The sequence below is a fragment of the Polypterus senegalus genome, chromosome 4 (assembly GCF_016835505.1).
Source record: "Polypterus senegalus isolate Bchr_013 chromosome 4, ASM1683550v1, whole genome shotgun sequence".
Classification (NCBI taxonomy): domain Eukaryota; kingdom Metazoa; phylum Chordata; class Cladistia; order Polypteriformes; family Polypteridae; genus Polypterus; species Polypterus senegalus.
Window position 1 is genome coordinate 207,999,493 of NC_053157.1, and position 25,268 is coordinate 208,024,760.

The 25,268-nt window shown below is 37.0% G+C and overlaps 1 protein-coding gene across 2 annotated transcripts in view; it reads left to right on the forward strand.

Annotated features, from left to right (window-relative positions):
- The window catches only part of LOC120527937 (sideroflexin-5-like), a 201,295-nt gene that overhangs the window by 123,484 nt on the left and 52,543 nt on the right, over positions 1-25,268 (forward strand). For both annotated transcript variants that reach the window (XM_039751909.1, XM_039751910.1), the window contains exons 12-13: positions 338-423; positions 20,729-20,846. In XM_039751909.1, coding sequence (XP_039607843.1) covers positions 338-423; positions 20,729-20,846 — 204 coding nt within the window. The remainder of the gene's footprint in view (positions 1-337; positions 424-20,728; positions 20,847-25,268) is intronic.

Consider the following 25,268-nt stretch of genomic DNA (forward strand, 5'->3'; position numbering starts at 1 on the left):
TAAACACTTCAGAAAGAGGCCGAGTCCTGTCGTTCTTGCCAGGGGAGGTTCCACCAAATACTGACATTTGGGGTGCCAATATTTTTGGAATCTGCCTTATTATGAAAATTTGTGTTACTAAAGGAAAACTTTTTTTTGTTCCAAACATCTGTTTGACAATAAAAGCAAAATGCTTACCCAATTGTTTAAGCACAAAATATCACTCATTGTAGTGTAGTCTCTTTTATATATTAATTTTTGCAGTTTTTCATGAAGGGTTACCAATATTGACTTGAATTTACAGTATAAATTAACCTGAATATCAATAAGCTTATAACTTTTTCTCTGATTTCTGCAGGCATTGATGGAAACAGCATTGACCCGTGTCGTTTTACCAATGCCCATCCTTGTATTACCTCCACTTATCATGTCCTTTTTAGAAAAGTAAGTTTTATTATTTGCTAGATAATCTTGATCCTGTTCTGTAGCATATTCTCATAAATTCTCAGATTGAATGAACTTGGGCAACCTGATTTCATATGTGAATATTATGTTTTGGCCCAGGGTTCCTTCCCTGGCTTATGTTTATGTTATTTATCCTTATCTTTTATTTTTTAATTATTTATTATTATTTCTATTAATGCTGTTCAGTTCATTTGTCATTTATTCAGTATGTTTAATGTATTATTGTTTTTGTTATGTTTAAAATTATTAATGTGTTAATCACCATTGATGGACTTCTTCTATCCCTGTAAAGGCTCATGGAGTTTGCAGTCCCTTTGCAGTATATTCTGTACAGTACAGTATATGCTTTTGGAGAGTCCCCCCCTGCATCCCACCCCAAAGGTTTTGTTATTGCTGTTCTTTATGTTCATTGGCTTTTTGACATTTTTTCTTCTGTTTTAGGATTTTGACTTGTGATTTATATTTTGGGACTTCGTTACCATGGATTGCCTTTTTGAGGCATTTGTCTTTTGTTGTTGCTGTTTGAAGCATTGTATTGTTTTTTTTTTTACTTTTTGGTAATAAATTTTAGTTTTATAGAGATTCCTTGTAGGATTTGTCTCTGCTCCAGCTTTAGTTACACAGTTCTCCCCCTGATGAGACATTTTCAAAAGATTTTCTTTTTTTCTTTTTTTAAATTTATGGTTTATTTCCTGTTTGAGGCCTAGTTGCTCCTTGAGCCTTCCATTTAAATAAAAAGGAATTAAAGGGGATGACGTCCACAAATATAATGATAGACTTGAATGTGAATTGTGAGTATTTAGACACCTTGTCCTTGGGCATTATCAATAGAAGATCCCATGGATGTGAAAGATAAGAAATTGTGAATACTACATACTACTGGTATATGTGTGCATTCAGTACTACAATAAAAGGGAATCACAAATGTAGTTAGGCATTGTAATGTGAAAGTTTTGTTCTGTGAAAGTTGCAATCAACAGAAATGTGTCATTGAAAAAACAAAGGTGAAGCAATGGAGAAATGTGATGAAACATTAAACTAAAAATGTATGTGTTGTAAGAGTACTGGTCTTGAGTAAAAGAAGAAAGGAATTAGTTTTAAACTTGTGAAAACTGTGTTACGTCTGTCCATTCTTGCAACTTCTATTAAAACATAAGAACACTCTAGACGAGAACAGGCCATTCAGCCCAACAAAGCTCACCAGTCCTATCCACGTATTTATTCCAAAAAACATCAAGTCGAGTTTTGAAAGTCCCTAAAGTCTTACTCTCTACCACACTACTTGGTAGCTTATTCCAAGTGTCTATCATTCTTTGTCTAAAGAAAAACTTCCTAATGTTTGTGTGAAATTTACCCTTAACAAGTTTCCAACTGTGTCCCCGTGTTCTTGATGAACTCATTTTAAAATAACAGTCTTGATCCACTGTACTAATTCCCTTCATAATTTTAAACACTTCAGCCATGTCACCTCTTAATCTTCTTTTGCTTAAACTGTAAAGGCTCAGCTCTTTTAATCTTTCCTCATAATTCAACCCCTGTAGCCCTGGAATCGGCCTAGTTGTTCTTCTCAGGACATTTTCTAGTGCTCCTATGTCCTTTTTGTAGCCTGGAGACCAAAACTGCACACAGTGCTCAAGATGAGGCCTCACCAGTGCATTATAAAGGTTGAGCATAACCTCCTTGGACTTGTCTGTTAGCCTTCTTAATGGCTTCTGAACACTGTCGGGAAGTCGATAGCTTAGAGTCCACTATGACTCCTAAGTCCTTCTCATAAGGTGTACTCTCGATTTTCCAAATGCCCATTGTGTATTCAAACCTAACATTTTCACTTCCTATGTGTAATACTTTACATTTACTGACATTAAATTCCATCTGCCACAAATCTGCCCAAGCCTGTATGCTATCCAAGTCCTTCTGTAATGATATAACTGATTCCAAATTATCTGCTAATCCACCTATCTTGGGATCATCTACAAACTTAACCAGCTTGTTACTTATATTCCTTTCTAAATCATTTATATATATATATTAAAAATAGCTGTGGCTACTAGCACTGACCCCTGTGGAACACCACTCTTAAAACTGGACAATTCTGGTAAGGTTCCTCGTATAATCACCCTCTGCTTCCTGTGTCTGATCCAGTTCTGCACCCATCTAAAAACATCACCCTGAACTCCCACTCCTTTAAGTTTGATGCCCAACCTCTCATGTGGCACCTTATCAAATGCTTTCTGAAAGTCCAGGTAAATAACATCATAAGCTCCACTTTGATTGTATCCTTTTGTTGCCTCCTCATAGAATTGCAACATGTTAGTAAAACACAACCTCCCTCTTCTGAACCCATGCTGACTGTTCAGAATAACTCCTGTCCTTGCCATGTGTTGCTCAATCTTATCCTTAATAATTCCTTCCATTAATTTTCCTGTGATGCTTGTTAAGCTTACTGGCCTATAGTTGCTTGGATCTGCCCTGTCACCCTTTTTATATAATGGGATGATATTTGCCATTTTCCAGTCCTTTGGAATCTCTCCAGTGCACAGTGACTTCCTAAAAATATGTGTCAAGGGTTTATATATGTACTCACTAACCTCCTTAAGAACTCAAGGGTAAATATTATCTGGGCCTGGTGATTTGTTTGATTTCATCTTATTTAATCTGAGCAGCACTTCTCCCTCTACAATTTCCAAATCCCTCAGTACCTCCTTAGTAGTCGCATTTACCTCTGGGAGGTTATCCACTTGCTCACTTGTAAACACCTCAGAAAAATGTAAGTTTAGGGCATCTGCTATTTCATTGTCTGTATCTTTTAATTCCTCTTTACTATTTCTGATGCACTTGACCTCCTCCTTAACTGTTCTTTTACTACTAAAATACTGAAAGAATCTCTTGGGGTCTTCTTTCGCCTTATCTGCTATATTCCTCTCCAACTGTCTTTTAGCCTCCCTGATATCCTTCTTAATGGTTGCCCTCATGTTCTCATACGCTCTACGATTGACTTTGCAGTCATTAGTTTTATATGCCTTATAAAGCAGTTTTTTCCTTTGCAACTTCTTTTTTAAATCTTTATTAATCCACTGTGGAGTTTTTCCTAATTTCCTATAATTCCAATTTTTAGGTATGTATCTGTCCTGCATTACATGTAAAACATTTTTAAACCTGTTCCACTGCTCCTCTACTGTCTCCATACTTAACGGCTTATGCCAGTCTATACTGCTTAGACTTTGCCACATCTGCACAAAATTCACCCTACCAAAGTTCATCTTAACAATTTTAGTCTTTGCATCTGCACTCTTACAAAATGCTGAAGTTCAATCACCTCTACACCCTCAATTCTATCCTGATTATTACAAAATACTAAATCCAGACAAGCTTCACCCCGTGTTGCTGTTTTAACATGCTGTGTTAAAAAACAGTCACTGATTACTTGTAAAAAATAAGTTGATTAACACTGATTTATTAGTATTGGTTTTAATAAATGTCTACCCATCAAAAAAATGTTAGAAATTACAGTCCATCTCTTAATTTGCATTTTTTTTTTTTACTTTCAATCAGCATTTTTGTTCTCTTCAAAACTGATCAACATTGGTTGTTGATTTGTGTTGAGAAGTTAATGGCGATATGCCGGTGGACAACAGTGTTTCCTTCTTCAAAACTGAAAGGCTGTGCATTTCATACTTGTCATGTGCAGTGTACACACTACATTGAGGTGCACGTTTGACCCAGTGCGCTATACATTTCAAATAGATTTTTCTTATTCTCTTTGTGGAAGTGAAATTGTCTTTCAGCATATGTGGAGGCTCGCATGGAGTAAGCAATATGTTTCCATTTTGGCAACATAGTCTTTTGTTTTCGCCCTGAACAAATAGTGCCCCATAGCAAGGAGATAACCAATCCAACTCGGCAGGAGTCGGCAGGATGAGGAGGACAAATCTTGAGAGGGGACTAGAGGAACAGAAGTCGAAGCGTGCATTAGAGTAATTGTGATTGTGGTGTGAGAAACTCTTCTTTTAAAGACTTTCACAAAATAAAAGCCTTTTGTTTATTGGAAAACTTATATCTGGGCATATATTTATATATAAATATAAATATAAACCCAAAGGCACACATGAACTTCTGACTTGGATAATTGAGAGCTGCTACTGCAGTAACATGGCAAGGCCAAACTTTCTCAGATATATAAATGATTTATGAACACAGCAAACTGTTAGGAGTGACGGTGATTTTCATTCTATGGTTATCACTATCCATTGGTTATGTGACATTTAATATTTCTTATGAATGTATTGTTATCGTTCTGGGATTTTGAGTAATACAAAGTGCATTTTTTTGATTTTGCATACTTCTTTAGTTTTAACATTGTTGTTATTTAATAGCATTATTTTTGTGATATAACTGGATCATCACAGTGACACTATCTGTTGTTTCCAGATAATGCTAAACATAGTTTTTTTTATGCTAAAAGTTTATTTTCTTCAATTTAGGGCTGTGAATTCTTGCTATTTTTATTGGAACCTTTTAGAGTTGTATTTTGGGCTTTGGTGTTTTGGTTGATAGCTTTCCTGAATTTGACCTCAGCCTGTTTTAGATTTCAATTCTACCTCTTTTTATTTCTTGGTCTTTGTAATTACTCTGCCTCAGTGTGTTCAAAACATAGCATATATAGTTTTACAAGTAGAATGTCAAAATTTTAGTACAATTACACAGTGAAGGATATGAATCTTGAAAGTGCTACTTACGTGAAAGACTTTGAACTCCCAGTGTGTATGTGCTGCCGTATATTGTACAGAAACAATTGAAAATGATTTACATAGTCCTGGATTTTATATAAAAAAAAAGTGTGATTACATCTGGAATACAATATGCAAGTTCAAATGAGACCTACTAAATGTATTCCAGGACTACAGGTATGAGGTTAGTTTAATTAAAATTTTCAAATTGGTGATAAGAAGAGACCTGATTGAAGTATTTAAATGTATAGAGGGGAATTAGAATTAAAATGGTGAATGTAAATTGTTGTCATAAAAACAATCTTCATTAGGACCAAATGATGGCAGAAATAAAAGTTGGTTAATGATATTTTTCCCCATATAGCACTAAATCTTTAGCCTTTCACTTTCTATCTACTCATCTTGAAATCTACAAAGCTAGATAAGCCAGGCCAGCCTGTCCCCAGCAACAGTCTGTGAATCCCACCTGTGTGTTTCATGCCTGCCTTTAAGCCTTTTCCTAGTGGATGGCACCTGTTACACTTTCTGACACCCAATGCTAAAACCAGTTCAACTGGCTCCTTCCAAACTTAAAAAACAGCAGTTCAAGACATCAGTGAAAATTAAGGGGAAGTACATTTAAATCTGAAGCTAGGAAGCACTTCTTTACGCAAAGAATTTTAGGACTTTGGAAAAAACTACCAAGACATGTAGTTGAAGCAGAAACCTTGCAACCTTTAAGAAGAATCTGGATGAGATACTGGGACAGCTTAGTTATTAGCTAAACAAACAAGCTTGAAGGAATGAATGGTATCCTCTAATTTGTCAAATTTATGAAGTTCTTATGTTCTGCTCCAAGGTTGTCTTGTTAAGTTTAGCTGTACAGCCTGACATGGAGAGCAACCCTGTGCAGGAACACATTTTGAATTCTTCTAAAATATGCTTTTTTGTCACTGTTTAAAGCTTGTGATTATAGGTAAGGATGTAAACATAAACTTGAATGGTACTATCTACACATACAGTATTCATTGTCCAATCTCATTATTACATCTACCCTCATACAGATCAAGACCCTATAGAACTTAAATTCCTGCGTTTGAGGTACTTCATAAGCCATGTCTTTCATAAGCCGTAAGCCAAGGCAGGCATAAGTGGCTTTAGTATCCCATATAGTACACTTTTAACGCTTTCCACAGGATACTTCAAGTGCATGCTGCCACAAACTGTTCTCAAATCTTATAGTAACTTACAGGTGGAATTAGCAAACTCTTATATCCCACACAAATATCTGCAAGAGCCTAGAGTTCAGTCCATTAGTCAGTATCCAAAACATGATCTGCAATACCTTCTGAATTTTAGTGTGTGAATTTGGCAAAATAGGTTTCCATTTTGCTAATGCAGCAAAGGTTTTTCATTAGAGGCTGAGCAGTTTGATCCTTCTGTAACTGAAAAAACACTCTGCTACTGCATTTTCAATAACATCGTCCACCAGTCTCAAGGTGCCGTCTTGACCTTCCATTACAGCATTGAAGAGTTGTGCTAACAAGATATCCTTATGATATCCAGTGCTTTCAGCATTTCAAGCCAAGTCTTTTCCACCTTTTTCCACTATATAGCTATGTAATCACCATTGTCCTTAGTCACAAAATCAGGTCCAATCCCAACCAATACCTTCAGCGCTGCCTTGTCAGAGGATGGCACATCAACTAGAGTTAGAAGTTCCTCAGAAAGGTTTGTATGTAGAACAACTTACTGAACAATTTCTTTCACTTTCCGTCTACTTATTCTGCTGATGTTTTAGGTAGCAATACATGAACAGAGCTGGAAGGACCAGACCTCCCTATCCACAGCAACCAACTGCGAACCAAGTATATCCTATTTTTTCACCAAATTAAAGCCATTTGGTTCATCCATCTATCTTTTGTTGTTATCTCCAGATAAGATCTACTTTCCTTACTTTCCTCAGAACAGCCAAGCAAAGTCATGCTTTGCCATTCCAAACAATATTCTGAGCATATATTCTCACAAAGTAAAAAAGTAATTTCTCATGGCTTTAATAATAACAGTAAATGAAAAATGAGTAATGGGAATAAATTAATTACCCCAAATCTACAATAACAGCTATATAAGGCAGCAGAGCAGAGATGGCTATTAGAAAGAAACAATATGACACCCCAAGGTTTAGAAGAATTTAAATTCATGTTCAATGCTGAGCCCCAAGCTTGCGATTCTCATTATCACTTCTGTGGCCTGACTGAGTAAGCCTGTTAATTCTAAACCATGCTGAGCAATGGGCCTCTTGTGTGAGCTTAAATTTCAACAAAGTGTATTTATGTGTGTGTGTGTTTGTTTGTGTGTGTGGATGCTGTTGTATGGGTAAGTCTTTATCCATCTACCCCATTAGGTAGACCCCCAACCTCCTAACCTGAGCCTTTCTACCTATCTGTCAGACACCCTGATCCTCTATGCTTTTTTTCATTGAAAGGCAAAGCTTTGTCCTGCGCTTGCTAAATATAAACACACAGCTATTATGTTGCATTCTCATGGATGGGCCCAGTCAATCGTGGGCTACATTTTTTGCCTTGTTTGTTGGAATTTCTGATATTATTATTATTATTATTTTGCTTTTCTGCTCAAGATGTGCACTTGGTGCTTTCCATACTGATCATAATTCTGCATATTGCCATCTTATACTTTACACTTCTTCACTCAGATTACATTCCTTAGTCTTTGTTTTTGTCATTTGTCTCGATTCTGCCTCTATGAGTTTCTGTACACAATTTTTGATCCCAAGAACTGTTCTAAGCTTCATGAGGAGCATATAATTGGATTTTGCTTCTGCTCTGCATCAAGTGCTTCTTTTATATTGTCTGTTCTGTTGCTGATTTAACAATGGATGATTAAAAAAAAAAAACAACCTTACACTGAATTAGGTAGTTAGAGAAAGTATGTATGTTTATATCAGAATGGTTGCCATTTTTTCTTCATAGTTTGCATCATATGCTGCTGGGATGCGCACTAGCTCTCTTCAGCCCTACAACTGGTTTAAGAAATCTTAAATAGATGGGAGTTGCTTAAATCAGTTTACTGTTTGGATGTTTTTTAAGAAAATTATCCAAAATAAAACCTGTCAAATATGCATTAGACCAGTCACTTGTTCTTCATCATTTTGTCATACCAGTACTTTTTAATCTGCATTTACTGAATGTGATGGGTTGCACGGTGATACAACTGCTAGTTACTGTTGCTGCCTTTGAATTCTGAAGTCCCACCTCAGTCATTGCTGGTTTTTACTTGCAAATCTCAAATTCACAGGTCAATTGATGACTACAAATTGGCCGTATATGAGTGAGTGTGCCCTATTATTCAACTAGTGTCTCTGTCAAGGGTTGATTCCCACCTTGCACCCAATGCTTCAGGAGTAGATAATTGATAACATGTAATGGATAAGCAGGTTAAAAACTAGCTGATTTCATGGATGAATGTCACACCTTGGCTTGACATCTATTAGTAGTTCACCTCATAATCAAATTATTCCTTAACATCATTCATTTCAGTCATCATCATTTTAAAAAATGAATAAAAAATGGTGGTTGTGCTTGTAAGTGCACTTGAAAACAATAGTAACTTGAAAACCATATATAAATACAGTTGGATGTTTTGTTTTAATAGAGTATGACGAACAAAAGAAAGTATTTAAGGTCATACTGTCACACATAAAAGGCAATATAGAATTTCTAAGACATTTAGAAAAATAATTAATCTGTCATAAAGAAAAAAGATATAGATTAGTTGTAAAGAGTGCCTGGCTGGGAAGAGCTTGCTAAGGGCAAGGGCACCATCAGGGTAGAGTCAAGTTGCACAGATAGCTTCCAGTTGAAAGAGAGCAAGAGAGGGATCGAGCCACAATGGACTCAGGAAAGGTCCTGTGTATGCAAGAGTGGGAATACAGGTGCCGCTAGAGGGCAGTAAGTCCTGTGTGTATGTGTGTGTGCACGTGTGAGCTTGGACTGTCGGAAGTAAAAGAAAGAGAAGCAGCCTAGAACGGAAGCAGGTAACACCTTGGCAGGACACTAGGAGGCTCCTGACCATCTCCTTTTAAATACAGTGAAGCCAAGAAGGAGTAAAGGTGGTAACCACTCTTGGCTGACATCTATAGTATGTTCCAGGAGATGGCTCCCAACCTTTTTACATCCAAGGACCACTTTTCCAACTACATATAAATTACAGACCACCAACTTTTATGTAACATTGCAATGCCATGAACACTTAATTGTTTTTATTTAAAGATTAATAGGCCTATATTCAATAACACAAGTTAATTAGTTGCCAGATGATAAGGACATTGTAAGGCAATAGTAATGAAAATAAATTATTCACACTGTTTGTTGGTTATATGCATAATGATTACATGGTGTTTGGTGAAATACTTTATATTCCTACATTTCAATGGTTAGAATCACAAAATATTCAATGCGAGCCTTGTGCTTGCATTTCGCTCACTACTTTTTCAACATTAGGTTTTGTAGAAGTTGGTTCTACCTGCAAATTGATTTGATGTTTTGTTTTTATAGCAGTAAGAGCAGAAATGTAGTTTCACATTTAGATTTTGAATGAAAAGGAAAAAAAGTACTTTAAGTTAAAAGAATTCAAAAGTTTAAGTAATTTAACCTGCTTCCTAATTTCTAAATGGATGGGTTAGAAAAAAGTGTTAATAAAGACTCATTGTTTTTCTCTCTTTTTACCTTTTAACTTCTTGCCACAAGTGCCGCTTTCTATCACAAGGTATTTCAAATCAAATAGAATCTCTTGCATGTTCTTTTTGCTAATGTAAAACCAAGAAAACTGTGAACACAGAGCAAAACAGCAAAACCAGAACTGTAAAAGTCCATTTCTGTGAATCTTTCTGAGAGTTTGAGTCTTCACCACTTCAGGTCTCTAGGTTTTTAAAAGCAACACTATGTCATTTCTGTGATTTATGTGCAACCCAATTCCAAAAAAGTTGGGGTGCTGTGTAAACTGTAAATAAAAACAGACTGCAATGATTTGTAATTTTTAAAAACCCATATTTTATTCATAGTAGAACACAGAAAACATTTCAAATGTTGAAAGTGGGACATTTTTTTTTTTATGAAAAATATTAGCCTATTATGAATTTGATGGTAGCAACGCATCTCAACAAAGCAGGGACAGGGGCAACAAAAGGCTGGAATAATGAGTAGTACTAAAAAGAAACCACTGGAGGAACATTTAGCAACTAATTAGGTGAATTTGCAACTGGTCAGTAACATGATTGGGTATAAAAAGAGCACAGAGTCTCTCAGAAGTAAAGATGGGCAAAAGTTCACCAATCTGCAAAAAACTGCATCTACAAATTATGGAACAATTTCAGAGTAATGATCCTCAACAAAAAATTGTGAAGACTTTGAATGTCTCATCTTCTACAGGACATAATATCATCAAAAAATTTCAAGAATCTGAAGAACTTTCTGTGCACAAGGCTGAAAATCAGTATTGGGTGATCATGATCTTCGGGCCCTAAGGCGGCACTAACATTAAAAACAGGCAAGATTCTATCATGGAAATCACTGTATGAGCTCAAGAACACTCCTAGAATCACTGTCTGTGAACACAGTTCGCAGTGCCATCCACAAATGCAGGTTAAAGATCTATCTTGCAAAGAAGAAGCCACATATGAACTTGATCCAGAAACACCATCATCTTCTGTGGGCCAAAGATCATTTAAAATGGACTGAGGCAAAGTGGAAAACTGCTCTGTGGTCAGACTAATCGAAATTTGAAATTCTTTTTAGAAAACATGGATGCCACATCCTCTGGACTAAATACGAGAGGGACAATCTGGCTTGATATCCACGCTCAGTTCAAAAGTCTGCATGTCTAATGGTATGGGGTGCATTAGTGCATGTGGAATTGGCAGCTTGCACATCTGGAAAGGCACCATCAATACTGAAAGGTATATCTAGATTTTACAGCAACATGTGCTCTATCCAGAAGACATCTTTTTCATGGAAGGCCTTGTATATTTCAGGAAGACAATGCTAAACTGCATACAGCATCTGTTATAACAGCATGGCTTTGTAATAGAAGAATCCAGGAGTTGAGTTGGACTGCCTGCAGTCCAGATCTTTCACCAATTGAAAACATTTGGCGCTTCATGAAACAAAAAATACGACAAAGAAGACCCAGGAATGTTGAGCAGTTAATGGAACAACATTTCTCTCCCAAAAGTCCAGCAACTGGTCTCCTCAGTTCCCAAACGTTTATGGACTGTTGTTATAAGAAGAAGGGATGCTCCACAGTGGTAAACATGGCCCTTTCCCAACTTTTTTGAGACTTGGTGCAGCTATCAAATTCAAAATTACCCAATTCTTTTCTTAAAATGGTATGTTTTTATCCCACTTGTAACAAGGAATAGACTCAACACACTTAAAAAGGTCTGAGGCACACACCCGTATATTAATCTTGGCTGCAGAAGGTTCTTTAAATAGTACAGACATGTTCTGAGTATGGAGTCCAAAACAGAACTGTCAAAGGTTTGTAACAATGCCGGATTTAAGGGATCGGACAGAAAGTGACAAAAGGGAAACAGAAATGATGTTCTTTGGATGTCAGATTGGGTGCCGGAAGTGATATTCTTCTGGGTGCCGGAACTGAAAGTGACGTCATCTGGTCTGAATCAGACAGGTTTTTCCGCGGCTGGTCTGTAGAGATAACAGGAGAAGGTTTAGTGCACCCTGCCACCCCCTGGCATGGAATTACATTTGCTTGGTCCATACAACATCCTCCTAGTGTGTGACACCCTTCAAATAGTTTAAAAATGAGAGCTGCTGGAAATGGTTTTATGGAGTTTGATAATACATGAAAAATGAAATCTTCATGGCTTTATTGTCTTCATTGTGCTAATATACTGTAGAGCTGAATGATAACTCTGAACTGTGTGACATTTTAGCTGTGGAGACAGGGATACACAAAGGGAACAATTCCAGCCTTTTTGCAGCAAAGCTAAAAAGACAGTTTAATACCTGCGGTAAAATCCAACAGAACCCCTAAAATTGACAATGATGTCCCTTCTCATAAGTATAATGAGCCAGGCTAAGCTTAACTTTTGTTTTTTCAAAAGTGGCTTCCAATTAACATGTTACACCCAGAGTGTTAATTAGCTTCTTAATCACGGCATAAGTCCTTCTAATTAGGTGGTGAGAGCAGCGGCATTTAGAACAAAGTCTGGTTCAAGTCACACTGAGTGCTCTCACCTACAAGCTGTGCCAGTTTTTAACTTAAATTGGGCTGCTGCCTGGTCAGCTCATGAAGGCCACCATTTTAGGAATACAATTATAAAAACAAAGAAAGAGAGGGAGTCATTTTCACATTTTGCTCTCTTATTTAGCATATTATAAGCCACTGAAATCCAGCCTGGTGCTCCCTGTTGGTTTTTAATTTTGAATGGGATACTGTTCAGAAGCAGACTGGCTTTCAGTACTTCTATATGCCCCATACCATGGGCTCATGAGTATCATTCTGGACTCTGTAAACTCTTGCTTTACCAAGTACTGAAAGTAGGCTGAAATCAGTAGAAGCAATATTTTCATGTGTAGAGAGTAAGTGAAATTCTAACACATCACCACTCCCCTACACCATGGTAAATAAAAATGTATTAAAGTAGAGAACTGTGTTTCATTTAACAGCAAATCCAGTTACCTGATGTACTTAGTTAGATGGCTTAGAACATAAATCCTGACCTGCTGGAGTTGTTAATAATTAAAATGAGTTACTTAATAATTGTTGCTATACATGCTAAAAATGCAAAAATAGATAGGTGTGGTGAGAAAAATGATGCAATACCAAGTGAGACACATTTTGCCATCTTTAAGGTAACTATTGAAAATAAAATGTAAGTGTACTTGTCTCAATTGCAAAATTCAGCATGCAATATTAAAATATATTACACAAAAAATTCAATCCAAAATGCATTTTAAGTTCAGACATAATTTTACAATTTTTTACATGTGTTTTATATAATTGCAGCTGTACTATCAGAGCAATCTAACTAGACTTTACAAACTAAGTGTTCTAGATGGACTTTTACATACTGTATTTAGGACGTGGTCAGATTGGTCAGCTAACATAATGCCCAGAAATGTTAAGTGACTTGCTCAGGGTTACACAGTGAGACAGACGTGACGTGACAGACTTTTAGATAAATCTATTAAATCATTGAAATGTATAGGAATATATTCTAAATAATATCAATATATTTTGTATTGTGTTCTCCCAAAAGTTTAATTCATGAATATAAATTTAATTTTTAAATATTGGAAAAATTCAGCTACCAGAAGATATGGCCACTATAAAGAACATCCATCCATCCATTTACTAACCCGCTGAATCCAAATACAGGGTCACGGGGGTCTGCTGGAGCCAATCCCAGCCAACACAGGGCACAAGGCAGGAACCAATCCTGGGCAGGGTGCCAACCCACCGCAGGACACACACAAACACACCCACACACCAAGCACACACTAGGGCCAATTTAGAATCGCCAATCCACCTAACCTGCATGTCTTTGGATTGTGGGAGGAAACCGGAGCGCCCGGAGGAAACCCACGCAGACACGGGAGAACATGCAAACTCCACACAGGGAGGACCCGGGAAGCGAACCCGGGTCTCCTAACTGCGAGGCAGCAGCGCTACCACTGTGCCACCGTGCCGCCCCTATAAAGAACAGGGGAGAGAAAAAACAAAACTCTGAATAATTCAATCTGTTTCTCTAAATATTCTTAAAATATTACAAGAAATAATTCTACAATATAAAATTAAAGGTAGAGTGCAGTCCCACAAGGTTCCAGTCAAATAGTGGATTAGCATTACAACATTCAACAATGTATAAACATATGTAGTATGTACTCCAAAAAGTAATATGATGTTTGTATGAAATGTTTTCTGGACTTGGAATAGTCCTACTGTGCATTTTCTCTATGCTAAAATATGTTCCTTGTGTTATGTGAGGGAAACCCCAGGAGATCAGGCCATCTTGTCAGGACTTCTGCTGGGACCACCCTTCACTGTTATATTCAGGTAAAGGAGAATGATCCAGTAGAGGTTCATTGAAAATTGTAGGAGTGGTTTCTGATTATTGCTTTGATTTGTTCCTGTTTTGCTCTTGCTTTATAAATTTGGATTTGTTTGCCTTGGGTGGCCTTTTTAGGAATATTCTTTTTGCTTATGTTTTGAATGTTTAGAATCCTTTTGAACTTCTATAGCCAGCTTCTCATTCTGGGCCTAGACAGGCCAAAGTCTGCAGGTAGTAGTTGGGTGATGGCGGCCTGAGGTAAGGCCATTTCGGGGCAGGTTTTTGAAAGTCTGGGCCTACTTGTGGAGGTTTTTACAATGGAGGCCTCACAGCCCTTTTAATATGACTGTATTACTTTTTCTTAAAAATTCCACAATTTTCACACAAAATTCAACAATTGCATTGTTGTCACCACTCAAAAATGAATCAATTACTTTGCATGGAGCACTGTGTTTCTGTTAAGTTTATAGATAAAATTACACTCTTTTGTTTCAGGCATTTTTCTAGGTGGTAAAAATGGCTGCCATGACATCACCTGCCACCTCTGTAGTAGCAGGTGGCTACAAAACAACAAAACAGAAAGGAAATATATATAAATTATAAATGGTTAAATCAGTGCAAAACAACAATCAATCATGACTTACTGGACAATTGCATTCATGTTCTCCTTGGAGATTCCTGTATTGTCATAAATTGCATATGTATAAAATACCCACATTTTATCTCAGATGTTTAAAATGAGTATAATACTAATAATAATAATAATAATAGTGGAGTGCTTATTAAAGTTAGGTCCATAACTATTTGGATGGTGACACAATTTTCATAATTTTGGCACTGTGTGCCACCAGAATGGATTTGAAATACAGCAGTTATTATGTGATTCAAGTATAGACTTGCAGCTTTAATTTATTTATCAAAAATATCATATGAGTAGTTTAGGAATGACAGCCATTCTTCTGCATAGCCTCGCATTATCAGGCACTCAAAAGTATATGGACATTTGAATGAGCAGTTCTCTCTTTATTTCATTAACTATTAAGCAGGTAAAAGATTTGGAATTAATTCAGAGTGTGGAATTTGCATTTGGAAGCTGCCACTGTGAACTCTCAATATGCAGTTGTCTGTGTAAGTAAAAACAGGCCATCATTAGGTAGGGAAAACAAACCCTTTAGAGAGATTGCAGAAACATGGAGGAGGAGAAGTTGGGAGCATGGCCCAATAGCCGTTGTCGCATCCACCACATGACAAACAGAAACGTGAGGAGTGGTCAGATCAACCATTTAGTATATTCTTAAAAAGAAGGAGCACACCAATGAACTCAGCAACACCAGAAGGCCAAGAAAACCACAGAAGGCAGCTGTTCTGGATGATTGCAAAATTCTGTCCTTGGTGAAGAAGAACTTCTTCACAACATTAAGCCAAACCATACCCCCTTTCTGGGAGGTAGACCTATCATTGCCAAAGTCAACAATCAAGACAAGACTTCATGAAAGTAAAGACAGTGGGTTTGTCACAAGATGCAGACGACTGGTAAACCTCAAGCATAAAAAGACAGATACATCTTTACCAGAAAACATTTTTTAAAGCCTGTCCAGTTCTAGAACAATTTTTTTTGGACCAAGTACATACCAAAGTATATACCAGAATGCTGGAAAGAGAAGAGTATGGAGAAGAGAAGAAACGACTCATGATCTGATGAATACCACATCGTCTATGAAACATGGTAGAGGCATTTTATGGCACAGTCATCCATGACTGTGAGTCAAACTCAGTCACTAGTGTTTATTAATGATATGGCTGCTGGCAGAAGTAGCAGGATGTATTCTGAAGTGTATAAGGCTATACTGTCTGCTCAGATTCAGCAAAATGCTGCAAAACTTTTAGGTTGATGCTTCAAAGTATAGGGGGGTGGGGCTATGCAGAAAAATGGCTGTCATTCTTAAATGGTTCATACCATATTTTTGGTAAACCCCTTAAAGCTGAAAGTCTACATTTGAATCACATAATGATTGCTTTATTTCAAATCCATTGTGGTGGTGTACAAAGCCAAAATTATGCAAATTGTATCACTGTCCAAATACTTATGGACTTAACTGTATATAGGTAGTGGATGTGCTGTACTGTGAAGTTTCTGCTGTCTTGAGACATTTGAGACACTCTTCATTAATACTGTTGCGCCTCTGACTATATATTTTATACACTTTAATGCTGTAGGTGCCTGTCCTCACTTCTCCTGGTTTTACCCATTTTTAGTATGAATATTTAGGTGAAAAATAATAATTGCAGAAGATATACACTAATGACGTTCACTGCAGAAAAGACAGATCAAATAATGGCTCCTTTTATGCAGAGAAAACTAGGGGACAGTAGTGCTTGTTCCTCTAGGAATATTAAATTAATCTATAAGAAGTAGTTCAATTTGCACAAATAAGTTTAGGAAAATATAGCAGAATATATATACAGAATTTATAGAGAAATAGAGGTCATGGGCAAAATAATATAAACACTTATATCAATTGTCTTCATTGAGCTTTGGACTTCTACAAGCTACCAAGATAGCTTCTCCACATCTTGGTAAAGATTCTAAAGTCTTTTAACAGTTTTGGATAGATGTGTTACAATTCTTCCATGGGATATTTCATCAGTTGTTTTTTAATGATGGTGGAGAGAGTTGTCACAGGTTTTGTTTGGAAAAAGTCCCTTTAGTATTTAGTTGGGTTGAATTCTTCTGAGTGAGACAGCTATAGTATTTTGGTTAAACCATTGTTAACTTCTTCAGTCCATTCTAGTATCCAGTGTCAAAGGATCACCCTGATCAGTGACAACAGCGTAAAATTTGTTACTTGATGTGGGAATAGCAGTACAATCAGAACACTTTATTTTAGGAAACAAGCATTTGAGTCAGTACACTTTGGTGGGAGACACTTCACTTACTCATGCACTTGTTTAGAGTGGGTTAAAGATGATTTGTCCGATCAAAGGAATTTGTTTATTTGCTTGATAGGTCACATAATCCACAACTTGATCATATTGTGTTTTGATTTGAAGGTCTTTGTAGATTGTTCTTAGAGAAATTTCCTGTTCCTACTTCAGATTGGCATTTGCAGTCAAATGATCTAGAGCTTCTTTCCAGTTTACAGACATCATGGTCAAACAATTTGCACTTTCATCTACAGTTAGTTAGAAATGCCAATATCTTCCCCTACAATTTCCATGACAATATCACCTTATCCTCTGTTCATAGTGAAGCTTGTAAATTGTGCAGTGTTTGTCAGTAAATTTCCAGCCAAACCTGCCTTAGCTATCAGCCAGCCTCAGATATCTTTTTTTCAGACTATGAAACGCTACGTAATAATCAGCTGTGTCTGCCCGGGATTTTAATGCATGGTCTTAAGCATGATGGGATGTTAACTGCTTAATTACCTTACATAGGTGGAAGCAGCTTCTTTTAATGCAATCCATATTTTACAAAATTAAGTATTTTCTTTATTTTTGTATATACATCAAATAGTGCTTTTATATGTCAGGTTTTCTGAAAATGAGATGGTTAAAACATAATTTAATAAAAGATCATTTATTCTGCCAAACTTGTTTGCTTACTTAGATTGTCCCAATGCTGAACTGTACACACCCACTCCTTGAATGCCTAGAACTTCTTTCCATCAAAGTTATGAACAGAATTGGTGAAAAAGGGCAGACCTAGTGGAGTCCCACATTCACCAGGAACAAGTCTGACTCACTGCCAACAATATGACCCAAGCTTTCACTCCGGTTCTACAAGGACCGAATAGCCCATAACATGAGTACTACTGAAGCTCTCCCCATAAAACACCTGCATGGTGTGCAGTTATATGATTTTTCCAAGTCCACAAAACACATGTACACCGGTTGGGCGTACTCTTATGAACTCTCCAGAATCCTAGTGAGGCTGAGGAATCTGATCTGGTTAAGTTGAAACATACCCAGTTTGCCAGTCCAGAGGCACTGTTCCTAACCTCCACGCAAAGCGTCAAGCATGTGAGCCAAGACAGCCCAACAACATCCAGAGCCTTAACAAACTGAGGGGAAATATCACCCACCATCAGAGCCCCACTACTGAGGAGTTTTTTTTCAGCTCCAGTGATGGGTGAGTCCTCTTCCAAGTCCCCTGGCTCTGCTTCCTCAAAAGAATATATTTCAGTAGGATTTTGGAGGTCCTCGAAATGTTCCTTCCACTGCTGACTGCAGTATATCCGCAGGTGAGGTCAGCAGCACTCCTCCCTCCTATATGCAACATAGGCAAACACTATATATTTCATCCAGATAATTTTTAAATACTGCCAAGGTTTCTGCTTCTACTAAATGACCAAGTAGTTGGTTGCAGATTCCCACAGCAGTTTGTATGCTTATTGTCCTATATTGTAAATGTACTTCCCCTTATTTTCCACCCATTTCCTGCTTAATTGTAGGAATTTTTCCTGGATTAATTTTCATTTTTGGCTTTAAGATTTGTATAAAGCTGGTTTAAGATTCCACAAAGAAGTTACTTCCTTTAGGTCAGCATCACCCATTTTATATTTATAACTAACATTCCTTATTCTTTCATGTACCACTTTGCACTTTCCTATAGCAAACAGCATTTTACAGATATTTGCCTAGTTTTGACAGCTTTCCATGTATGCTTAGGTAGGCTGTTTAGTATTTGTTTTTCATTCCTGTTTAGTTTAAATTTGTCAGTATTTCATTTTCAGAAAACCTTGTTAAGAGTTTGCAGTATATATTGAAGAGCATACTAATAAAGAAATTACCTAATCAAAAATGTTTGCTGTTGGCCTTGGATTTTAAAAGCAGTTGTACTTTTTTGTTTTGTTTTTTCTCGTTAGTTTTGAATCATGCATCCATGCTTTTATTCTTCTCTTTGTGCTTTAATTAATCAAAATACTGGATTTTCCCAAAATGATTATCATCAAGTACATACAATTTACTGTAGATCAGTCTCCTTTCTAAGGTAAGTCACAAGGCTTTACTTCATCCCATCCCATAACCTTGAGCAGGGGCTTGCAATAATGTATGTAAGTGGAAACAATTTAAGGGCTGGTGCTATTCCTGAGGCTGAAATGTGAACATTTTGTAAAATGGTTGAGAACTGCTGGATTTCACAAAAAAGAATAGAAAGTAAAGTTTCTTCATTCATATACTGTCACTGAGAAAGTTATTCCAAGCACCTGTACACTGGCTTATGTGTACAATAACAGTCTGTAATCAGTCAATCTTGTGGCACAAGCGTAATGCATAGATAGAAGTATACAAATATGGGTCAGGACCTTCAGTTAATATTAAAATCAAACACCCGAATGTGAGAGGGAAAAAAAACATTAAACGTGATCTCCTGAGATTTTTGATGAGAATGGTCAGAGTAGAACGCCACACTGGTTCAAGCTGACAGAAAGGCTACGGTAACTCAGATAAACAGTCTGTATAACTGCATATCAGAATGCACAACACATGAAATCTTGAGTCTGATGGGTTACAGCAGGCCATGTCAGTCAGCCAAGAACAGAAAACTGAGGCTCTAATGGGCACAGTCTTGTCCAAACTGGACAGTTGAAGATTGGAAAAACATGGACAGATCTGATGAATCTTGATTTTTAGCTGAGGCATACAGATTGTAAATTCAGAATTTGGCTCCAATAGCGTAAATCCATGCACCAAATCCAGCCTTATGTCAACAGACCAGGCTAGTGGTGGTGTAATGTTGTGGGGTATATTATTTGGCACACTTTGGGCCTGCTAGTGCCAATCAATCATCACTTTAATGCCATGTCCTATTTTGGTATTATTGCTGACCATGTACTGTACATCCCATCATGGCCACAATTTACCCTTTTTTTAATGGCTACTTCCAGTTTGATATTGCACCATGCCACAAAGCAAAAGCCAACTCAGACTGGTTTCATGTACATGCCAGAGAGGTCAGTGTTCTTTTGAATCTAACAGAACACTTTTGGGATGTAACACAAAGGGACATTTGCAGCATGAATGTGCAACTGACAGATCTGCAGGAATGACATGATGCAATCATGCCAACATGGACTAGAGTCTCAAAAGAATGTTTCCAACATCTTGTGGCATTCCTGTGATGAAGAATTGAGGCCGTATTGAAAGCAAAAGTAGGTTCTACCCAGCATTCCTTTAGTGTTTCTGAGAATTTGCTCAGTTGAGGGGATTTGTAAAGTAAAAGGGTGGTCATTGCTTTCTATATCACCTGACTGCAAAAAATATTAATTTCATATATCAAAGAAATTGATTCATGATTAATTAACTGCAAGCTAAAATTTCTAAAAACACTGCCCAGCACTACAAAAAAACTGAGCCCAGGTCACATTATGTTCCGTACTTGATTTTTGCTTGTGTGATACTTTAACGTGGATGATGGAAATGGAAAAATGCCTAATGAGATTTAAGGTTCTCACCTTCTTGTACTGTACTTGTACTTTTTCTATAGGCTGCCGCTGCTTCAGACCCAAAGGAGTCTGGTCCTCCCTGTCCACAGCCTTGTATGCCTTGCAGCCTTTGGACTTGCTCTGCCTCTTGCCATCAGCCTCTTCCCTCAGATGTCAGAGGTATGGAAGTAGACTATGTAATGGTCACTTTTGCATTCGAATCTGCTTTTCATTGTCTTCCTCCTCATGTTACATTCCCTAACATATAACATATAACCCGCTCACATAAAATGCAAGCCTATTGTGAGGAACTTTAATATTAGTAAGAGATTTTTGTTACGTCTTCAAACAAAATTATATAGAGTATATATAAGTTAAATAAGGCATTCTCTTTATAACACTGTGTTCAAGAGCTACATTATTCTTCTTTATCGCTGATGTAAACTCCAGAGCCATGTAACAGTTAAATTAGTGTTATTTTACGTCATTTTTTTCTTCTAACTTTTTTCCTGCTGCTGTCCACTCTCACTAGCCTTTACGGACCCCTCTCTATTATCTTGTGAATGACAGAAGTTAGTGATCTAAACTTTCCATAGCTCACATTTACTGTTGGCCTCCCACACTCAGTATCTGGACATTACCTCAAGCTAGCCGGTACTCTCTACTGCATTAGGAGCATACTAGCAAATTAGCACACTTTGTTGTGTGTTATCATTGGTCTCCACCATAAGTGTATTCCATAGTAGTGGCACTAATAACGTGCAGGATGTGTCTGGCAGATGGATATCAAAGCAGTTTCTGTTTACTCATTTCTGTTTTGGTTGGTCACCAAAGTTGTTGGTCCCAGCACTGCATGCAAAGTTGCTAATGACTACCATGAGCTGTGCAAACTTCTTTCTAAGTTACCAGTATATGCAGCACATACATGCTGTCTATGCTAGAGGTCAATGCATAGCGAATTGTGAAGTAAACGTTAAACCTCAGGGTGTAATGTGTGTGAAGCAGTGCGTGAAAAAGGACATGTCATAATTCAGTAGCCCCTCTTTAATAGCAGTATAAATGAAGGACACATTTTCTGCATGAGTTCTCTTCCTTCATTCTCTTACATTGTATTGGAGGAATGTTGGTCCACTGTGACTTTAAACACTACCTCAGTTCAATGTGTGTGAGATTTTTTCATTAGTTACTCTTAAGGTACTAATTAAGATCTATGCTTTGCCGTTCGAAAACATTGATCCCTTTGTTTTTATTTATTCAGTCAGTTATTACTGTTGTGCTTAGTACTGTTGTCCTGTTGCTTGATGCAATTTTTATCTAGATTTTATCTGTCATGTTGGCATTTTTTTCTGTCTTGTAAATAAAGTAACCTTGGGTTAAGTTTGGAACTTGGTGAAGATCAGATATGATTATATTCTGATTTCAGAATCAGAAATGTAGAAATATAACAAACAACAACAACCCCACTCAAGCACACGCAAGAATTGTAACAAGATAAAAAAAGTGTGTCTTTGTTAATGTGATAATGAGTTGTGTACTATTACATTATATTTTGTACTTGATTCAATTATTGTTCAACAGGGATCAGTAAGTTCTTGGATGGACCAGGTTCATTGCTGGGAATTCTGCTGTAGAAAGCTTTTTCACTTACAGTGCCATGTCAAAGCCATACTGGTAAAAAAAAATAACCACAACAACACCACCACAAATAAGAAGTTTATACTGAGCTTGTATTTTTAAAAAATGTATTTTGGCAAATTCTGAATAGTCTCTATTAGGAGACCTGAGATTAAAGTCTACAGAAATGAAAGCAGCATTCAGCTCAGCTGCTCTTGGTGCTCCTTCTGTTGTCTTCTTCAGATGTTGTAGAAGTGTGCAGAAATGCAGGAGTGCATTCCAGTGTACCCAGAGTCCAGCATGCCATGGTGTGGTATAATAATAATATTTTTTGATATAATAATAATAGTAATAATAATAATAATTATAATTATTATTATTATTATTAATATTATCATTTGCATTTATATAGCGCTTTTCTCACTACTCAATGCACTCAGCAATTGCAGGTTAAGGGCCTTACTCAAGGACTCAATAGAGCAGAGTCCCTATTGGCATTTATGGGACTCAAACCGGCAACCTTCCGATTGCCAGTGCAGATCCCAAGCCTAGTAATCCAATGAGGGTCTAATTGGGAATTTTGTGTCTCTTTTTTTTTTTTTTAGAAGTGCCTGTAAAACAAAAACATTTTTCTCTGCCTGTCTCCATGTAAAACCAAAGATATGCTTTCTCATGAATTAATGCAACACTATAATGATAATAAATGAAGGTGATTACTGTAGCATGGTGACAATAGTGATAATCATAAACAAAAAATATATAAGCAGACTATTTATATGAGTGCAAAACCTATTAACTTACTGAAAATCATTAATCTACACTGCTGCCTACAGTTATATTACATTTATATTTTTGGTGCATGTTTTCAGTGCTTTGAGTATAGGGAAGGTGCTGTATAAGTAAAATGTATTCTGCAGATTCTATTTATTCTCAGTAGCCATTGATGGTCATATTTAGTTAAAGTTTTTGACCTTTGGTTACACTGTATTTCTAATTAGAAGTGGGATGTCCACTAGGTCAAAGCAGGGGCATTTCTGGGCATAGGCTATCCTGGCAAGGGCCTAGGGCACCCTCTGGTGGTGAGGGCACATTACTGCAGCCCTCAGTAGAGACTCCTATCTTTATTGTGTTTAGAAAAATCTGTCCCGTCTAGACTGGAGCCCATAGAAATGTTTATGTTGTGTACCTCAGCTGCGCCTGCACTGTCTGTACAATGCACAGCACAATCTGTGTGCTATTACATACAGGACTAGTACAGGCAGTGTGTGGCCTCCTTGCTACCTGTACGCCACGTGGCGTAGGTGACAGTGAGCTGCTGCCAGGACCAGGAGTCATGACTCATCCCATGGTCTTCCCCCCCTGATGTGCAGCCTACCAGATGGACACACAGCTGGGTCCCAGTCCCCTCCTCCTCCTCTTTAAGTACGGAGACTCATCTTGAGTGACAGCTGACCCGGGTGCAGTTCCTGACTCCAGTTAGTAACTGAATCCATCCTGGCAGCGTCCTCCTGTCATCACCACCGCCTGCTTACCTTGTTCCTTGGGTTGAGAAGTACTAAGGTGAGAGAGTAAGCCCGTGGACACAAGGTCTTGGAGAAAGGAGAAGTGACACTGCAGCAGGGACATAGGGACACATTTAGGACTACACAAACACAGTGGCAGTCATCCTAAAAAAGAAAAAAAAAAAGTCCCTGGTGGTGATGCCACAGTGACCAGTAAGACCTTGATGACGAAGAAATGGGACAAGAAATAGAAGCTTTCCCAGATTTTCCTAAAGCTAACATGACCACACTGGAACTGTTATCTTTTGTGTAAAAGACTAATTTAAATGAAATACATCCAAATATGTAGATAGCCCTCAGAATTGCATCCACTACTCCCATAATGTCTCAAAACTGAACTTTATAAAAATGAATTTGGGTATACAATATCACAACACCATTTCAGTGATCTTGCAATGATGAACGTCTACAGAGATGTTTCAAGGAATATATCGTATGATGATGTTGTAAATTATTTTGCTGCGAAAAAGTCAGGGCATGTCCGGTTTTAAAAACACTTTTATTTACAGTGTTAAGTCCCTCCATTTACCAGCATCATGTTTCTAATATTATTTATTTGTTGTACTTTCTTTTTCTGTATAGAGTTTGTAAAGTCTGTTAAATAAGTTATTTACATGCAAAGTGTTTCTATTTTATTTTATTGTTTTATATATTTTTTGTATATTTTGAATCATACATAATTTAAATGCAAAAGCATATTATTATTTTATTATACTATTTTCATTTATTTAATTTTAATTAAATAAGGGTTTATCCTGGGTTTGTAACATATTATGTGTGTGTGTATCCATGAATGGGGTTAGACAGATTTTCTTGCCTATGGTATCAAATAGGTTAGAAATGTCCCTGGTCCAAAGACAAATACATTTTGTTGTCTTTGTTCCTAATAACAGTGAAGCCCAGAGGTTTGTTTATTTATTTATTTTTGGAATCTGTGTAGATTGAAATTCTGTTGTTCTGATCCCAGGTGCCTGCTGTCCAGAATTTAATATATTAATACTTTACTACTGTATTTACTTATTAATATACAGTATACAATCATAAATAAACTAATTGTAAAATCTATCTCTATTTCTATTTACATCTTGTATGTGCATGTTGTTTGTGCATTTTCTAATGTTATTTTGTGTTTTTTATTGTTTTATATAGTGCTTAATGTGTGTATTTGACCATACACTATATAAGAATAGGCTTATTTGCTATAAGCTGCCCTCTCTCTACGTATTTGAATGTTTTTAAACTCCCTCTAAAGTGATGATATGGCTTGTTAATGAGTTTTAGAAAATTATAAAGCAACTACAAAGGTAGCTCTGAGTTTCGCAGTATGTCAATCAATTTCCTGAATCCTAATAATCCACGTACAGTGGAACCACAGTTCATGAACGTCTCGGAACACGTACAAATTGGTTTACGACCAAAAAGTTTG